General features: G+C 34.2%; 1 protein-coding gene across 1 annotated transcript; it reads right to left on the reverse strand.

Moving 5' to 3' along the window:
- Positions 1 to 1,289: 1,289 nt before the first annotated feature.
- On the reverse strand, positions 1,290 to 6,531 carry LOC108742702 (coiled-coil domain-containing protein 92). The gene is made up of 6 exons (XM_018478005.1): positions 6,311 to 6,531; positions 6,111 to 6,206; positions 5,491 to 5,698; positions 5,356 to 5,435; positions 3,359 to 3,489; positions 1,290 to 1,957 (listed from the first exon to the last, which is right to left on the reverse strand). Exons 2-6 carry the CDS (start codon positions 6,156 to 6,158, stop codon positions 1,444 to 1,446), a joined length of 981 nt encoding a protein of 326 aa, XP_018333507.1. The 5' UTR covers positions 6,159 to 6,206; positions 6,311 to 6,531; the 3' UTR covers positions 1,290 to 1,443.

Raw genomic sequence — 6,531 nt, forward strand, 5'->3', positions numbered from 1 at the left:
CTTTTGCTTTTACAGTTATCAGCAGGCGCCATAAAGCAAAAGCATACATTCTTTGGTGCTTAAGTAATGCATGTATCTTAATCTGTAGTTCTGATAAAAACAAAAGGTTTTGTTGTTTTACATTGTTATTTATTTTAAATCATCGATATGGAATACATGCCTACAGTCACATCATATCGCAATAAAATTTAATACAATACGCAATTTGGATGAGTAAAATTTGTATGTTTACTTTGTAGTCTTGTGACGCATAGTTAAATATACGCAGCTGAATAAAACAGTCTATATAATATAATTATATCATATCGTTACAATAAATAACAGTACTTGTATATTTTATGCCATACTTGGAGACTGACAATTACAGCGAAGCTTCTTTTCTAAACCTTCAAAGCTGCAAGCAACTGATCATTTACGGGGCTTTTATAATTGCATTGCATTACATCTATAAATCAAACTATTGTTAGTAGGAGGAAAGGAATTTAAATTATTGGGAATGAATATGATATCCTAGGTAGCACTCCCTTTATATATAATAACAACAATCAACGATAATGCAAGCAGAAATTATTATATTAATATTATGGTGTAGATGTACACAAAAAAAAATTATTTGAGTATGTTGCCGTTAAGGCTGGGAATTGAACCCGGGCTACCCCCCCAAGGCGGAACATAAACGAATACGTACGAGCTGCTCTGATTACAATTTTATGTTTCTGACTGTTGTCACGTGTCAAAAATTGAGGTTAATTGATTCATATAAGCGCGAAATTGATATTACTTTAATTTAAAAGAAAAACCAGGAAATCATTATTTCTGTGTATTAAAATTCAATTTTTAATTATTGTACCTGATCGTATTAATCAATAGCAGTTCTTTTTCGGATCGACAATTTTGGGGAATTGGAAATAACTAAATGTACTGAAAAAATTACCAATTAGCTTTCTAAAAATTTTAAATAAAAAAGTTAAAGTAATTATCAGTATTATTATCATTCTTCAGATATGTTTGGTTTTTAAAGAAATATCTTGCTTGTTCTACTTTGTACCAAAATTATTGCTTGCGATGTCCAAAAGTTATACAAAGAAGATGATTGGACAATACATGACTGGAAATTTAAATTTTTGGTTTTATATTCCCAAGCATTTTATAAGAAAATAAACTAGATGAAACTAAGCATTTTTAATTATCCTAAATCGATTTTATTCACCTTAAACTTCTCTCACAGTTTCGATTTTTTTTAGTTTAGTTTTCGTTAGATGTAAGTACCCCATTTTCTCTGTATTATATTTCTGAGGGATGTGTATGTGTGTGAGTGTTTGTGTGTGTGTGTGTGTGTCTACGTATATAGAAATCAAAACCTTCACGGAGCGGTTACATTGTATGCATCTTTCTTCAAGTATGACAAATTTAAAGATTTTCTAATAAACAATAAAAGCACATTTAACTTCTCCTTTTGCCTTTATTCGGCGTGCCTTCGTATTTCCTCCCGTCAGTTATGTTGTACCGATTATTATTGGATCCCCTCCTATTCTGGTAATGTCCTCCTCCCCCTCCTTGGGTGAGATTCGGGAAAGATGTGCCGGCCTCTCCATCGTCTCCACCTTTGTCTGATGCCCTGCCACCATGCCAATAACTTTGCGTGTGTAGCGGGGGAAACCAGTTTCCCTTATAGTTAGACCTCCCACCTCCGTTGTTACGATGCCTGTTACCTTTATTCTCGGTTGATCCCGGACGCTGGTTGTGGTAATTACCCCTGTCCCTCTGGCGATAAGATTCGCTTGAATTGGAGGAGGGAGTGGGGATGTTTGCCTGCTCCCTGCGCAGTTCTGAATTCTCCCGACGCAATCGACGAATCAAAGCTTCTGCGTCATCCAATTTATGCAGAAGTTCAGGATCTGGTTTGGATACACGTTCCAAATCTCGTTCTCTTTCTCTTGCGTAGCGTTCGAGCTTTCTAAAAGTGCATAATGAATTAATTATTTATTGCTATCATTAGGATACAGTGGATAGAGAATGTTAGAAATGAGAAGATATTAGAAAGAGTAGGAGAACGGAGGACGCTATAGAAATCACGATCAAAATTGGCAAAGTCCCCAATAAATTATCTGTGAAAACTTTTCACGTAATTTCTTTCTTGTTTCCCCTTGGTACTGTAGTCACTTGCTGCGTTTTGAATACACTCTTGTTAAGTAAGGAAATGCTTCATGAGTACCTACATAAAAACTGAAAAACGATAACCGAAAAACTGTAAGCAGTGCAGCGGTTAGAGGTTACTTAGGTACGCAAAAGATCAGGGTCGACTTCATAACTGTCTGGTTGGAATTATATCTTTAAACAAGCGTCTTTGCTCTTCTAAATTCCTGAGAATGTTGAACTTTCTTTAAAGTCCGATGTTATACTTCGTTTCCTTTCTGTAGCAATATGACCTTCAGTTTGACCGGCGCAAAGTAGAAAAGAACAGCACTAGACCAGAAAAGGAAGAAGACAACTCTCGGCCAAACTTTTAACCGGTGAGGAGCGTATAATCCGTACAGTACTGCACGGAAAAATTGACCATTTTATCCACTACAATTTCATTGCTCAAATGTGCTGTTAATGGTACCATTTACTACTGAAAATATCAACGAGATGTTTATTTATATTTGAAGACATATTAAAGGCTTTAACGCTTGTTTTCGACTCGCACTACTATTCATGATTGAACAAAACTTTTGGCAGGTTCTGTATGAGAAAGTATGTTTAATGAACAAGAGTCGAAAGTATAATGAGCTTTTTTCTCCCTACCTACGATTTTGCCAACGCGCATCCAAGACATTGGAAGGGGCACATCGCTACAGATAGTAAATGAAGTACAGCAACATGCTCAAATTCTGCTTGTCTGTATCTCTTTCTGTTACACATATTGATTGATGTGATGTTATTTCTTTTTCTTTACAAGTGTTCTGTCAGCAACCGTTTTAGACTAGTTAGTAAGTTGAAAGAAGACAGTAAATGCGACAGTTTTAATGGGGACTATGCCAATTTTGAACGTCTCAACTATAGATTGGTATGAAGAATAAGGGCCTGGTCACATACGTATTAGAATAAGAAACAGGAGTTAAGAGGAGTGGAGATAGACCTGGACTAAATTATTGTTCGCAAACAATTAAGGGTGTGGAATGTTCTAAATTTAGGGAATGCGAAGATTAACGCAGAATAGGAAGGAGTGGAGGTGCGTGTCCAACCAGTCTTAGGACTAGCGACCTTACAATGATGATGATAACATTCAACAACTATAGTGAAGTCCAAATGTTTAATTGTTTTCCTATTTTTTATTATCTCCACCAATAAGCGTTCTTTTTTTGCTTTTACTTACTTCTTTTGCTCTTCGACAATAGCAGATAAATAAGCGTTTTGATTTTCGCTCTCTTGCAGTTGCAGTTTTAGCTCAGTTAGTTCCTTTTCCAACAATTCCACTTGGAGAGGAATTGTATTCTTAGGACTAACCTATGAAAACATATATTATGCAGATGAACACAAAGAGTTTATTTATTTAAAATTGTCACGCCAGTTATTTCTTGGTCTAAAGCCTAAATTTTTGTTTTCCCGCGAATTTATTTGATTAACATTGTCAGTTAATTACAGATATTTAGTATTTATGGTTCACGGTGTAGGAGACTATTTTTAAAAGATTAACACACGCATATCGGTGAAATGACTCAGTGGAGTTTGTATGTGCCTATAGTGTAAAAATACCACCGATTATTACTCTCAAATGCATTAAATAAATTTGTAATATAAAATTGATATACATTTATGAAGAAATGATTTCCCTTATATAATAATTTAACAGAACCAAGGGTATTGCGAAAACAAAATTGAAAAACCTATTATACCATTGTTGATTCACGACGTTTCGCCTCTATTTCTNTCAACTTTTTCGCCATTCTCTTGGCTTGTACATGGTTCAGATTCAACACCATTCTGTTGTGCCTCATCTTTATTTCCAGACGTACCATTTTCTTGCAAGTCGCTATGACCATTGGTCTTTTGGATGTCGTCTGTACTATCAGCTTGACCGTTGGTCACTGCTTCATCTGCATTTGATTTTTCTGTTTTTGAAGGATTAGCTTCACTCTCCTTCACAGATGACACTTCTGTGGTACTTGCTTCACTTTGTGTAGATGATGGTTCTTTATCTTCCTCGCTTTCTTCCACTTTAGGTGGTTCTGTTTTGTTAGGCGATTTAGTTTCTTCAGAAGCTTTTTCTGCTACGTCGGTACTGATCTCAGACTTATCTTTTGGCTTACTCTCGTTACTATCACATACGTCCATCTTATCACTTTCAGTTATTCCATTTGCTTCATTGTCTTCCTGATCAACCTCCTCTTCGTCATCGGAATCCTCGGTCTCTCGAGGGATCGCATCTCCTAATGGTTCCGATTCTTCCCGTGAGAGCTCTAAAAGAGCTTTGCCGTAAAAGAGATATATTTCGGCAAGAGAGTCATGTTTATCATCGTTATGCTCCTTGACACCTATTTCACTAGCTCTACTTAAGGCAGACACGGCCGCGTTATAGTCTCGCATCATATATGCTCGAATTCCTTGCCCAAGAAGTTCAGTTCTATCATTACTGTCTAAATCTATATTGATATCAGCCATCTAAAAAAGTATCCAAACTATAATATGCGTACATAACATCCATCAGAATATAATAGACATATAATTCGGTGTAAAGTTAAATAAAATATTTGATTGCAATTGTAATGTTTTTTCAAATAGTAACAGTTTTTTAAGAAAAATTCTGTTAATTGAAACAGCAATCTGTAATTGTAGTGACATCTATTACCTTTTATGGAGATAGAAAATGTTTATCTACCACAAAAAATTTGAACAAAGTCAACAATGCCAGTTATAAAAAACTGGTAAAATAACAGTAAAATAAAAGCCTACAAATTGAATACATAAATTAATAGAATTCCTCCAGTAAACCCTTTCATGTTTACCTGTAATTTGACGTTCTGTTACAACAAGTATCAGTTTTCAAATTTTAATTTATACAATTCTTTATGTTTTAATTCTCACCAAGTTTAAGTAATTATTTAAAAAATTTTAAACAAACTGGTTGGATCAAGGAAAGATGCTACCAACTACGTTTATATCTATAATTTTGAAAGTCAGATAAGTTGAGAGTTTAATAATGCCTCAAGAAATACGAAACGTCGCGAATCAATTATTCTAATTGGTTTTTCAATTTTATTTCCCTAATACCCATGATCCTGTTCAATCAAATCTTGAAAAAGGAAATAATGGATTGACTTAACTACTAACTACTGTTGAAAATACAGGGACATTTTAAAAAGCATACCATACCTTGGATTCTACATCTTCATCAGGAGTTGATAAAGGACTTGGCACAGATCCTTTAGTGAAAATTAGATGAAACAGCAGTTCTGCGAAAGAAAAAACTGTCAATACAGCATATCGTCTTCCAATGTTTTGTTTTACCTCTATTCCTGCATCTTAAATTGTCAATCTCCTTGTGAAGACCGTCGAGCATTTGTTGATGCTGTTGCTGCAAGAATCGAATATTCTGTTCGAGTTGGGCGATTCTACTAATTTTATTTCCATTCTGCATTTCCAAATGGTAATTTCCATTATCATTTCTTCCTCCAGTTACGACTAAACCTTCCTTTATGCTTCCGGGTTTGTTTACCTTTTTATCAATATTAACACCTCATTGAACAATTATCAAAAAACACTTATTTCGCACAATTTATAGTCTTTCCTAATAAATAAAACAAGGAATCTTATAAAAATACTTCCAGTGATTATGCAGTGATATTCTTTAAAGTACAACTTCGTGTACAACAAAAACTTGAAATATTTTTAGTTCAGGTTTACTAGCGATAAATGTAAGAAAATGCGTTATGTGGTTCAAAAGAAATATTTACGAATAGAATTAACTTACAAAGCTTGGAAATTAAAAAGGAAATCCTATCGAATTGTTTACTAATAATTAATTCCGCATGACTTGCAAAACTTTTAAGCGCTGTACTTATACATATATATATATATATTCTAGGATCTAGAAAATTATTATTAAAATGTATGTACTTAATACTTACTTGTGCGAACGACGTACAGGGCAACTTCACCATCACTTTGGAAGCCATCTCGGCAGCTGAGTATATTTTTAATGTTTTTCAAATTAATAGCTTCACCTACGAAAAATACAAAGCGGAATGTTTCAACGACTGACCGTAGACATTAAGCGATTAACTCATGATTCATAAACTGTCTAAAATAAAAGATGATTCGTACTTACAATTTTCACTGACGGAACTGCGATATTAAAACGCCGGTAAGTTTTCGTATCTATGTAAACCTTTTTAGTTTTATTTTGCAACTGGCTTATCTTTCGCAATTTTTTTGTTATAAAATTTTGCTATTAAGTATTACGAGACCATAGAAAGTGAATTCATAATTTCAATTACATTTTATTATGACTAATGCTTTTTCTATATGTGTTTGCATTGGAAATGGAGA

This window comes from Agrilus planipennis, unplaced genomic scaffold (assembly GCF_000699045.2).
Source record: "Agrilus planipennis isolate EAB-ADULT unplaced genomic scaffold, Apla_2.0 scaffold3, whole genome shotgun sequence".
Taxonomy (NCBI): Eukaryota; Metazoa; Arthropoda; class Insecta; order Coleoptera; family Buprestidae; genus Agrilus; species Agrilus planipennis.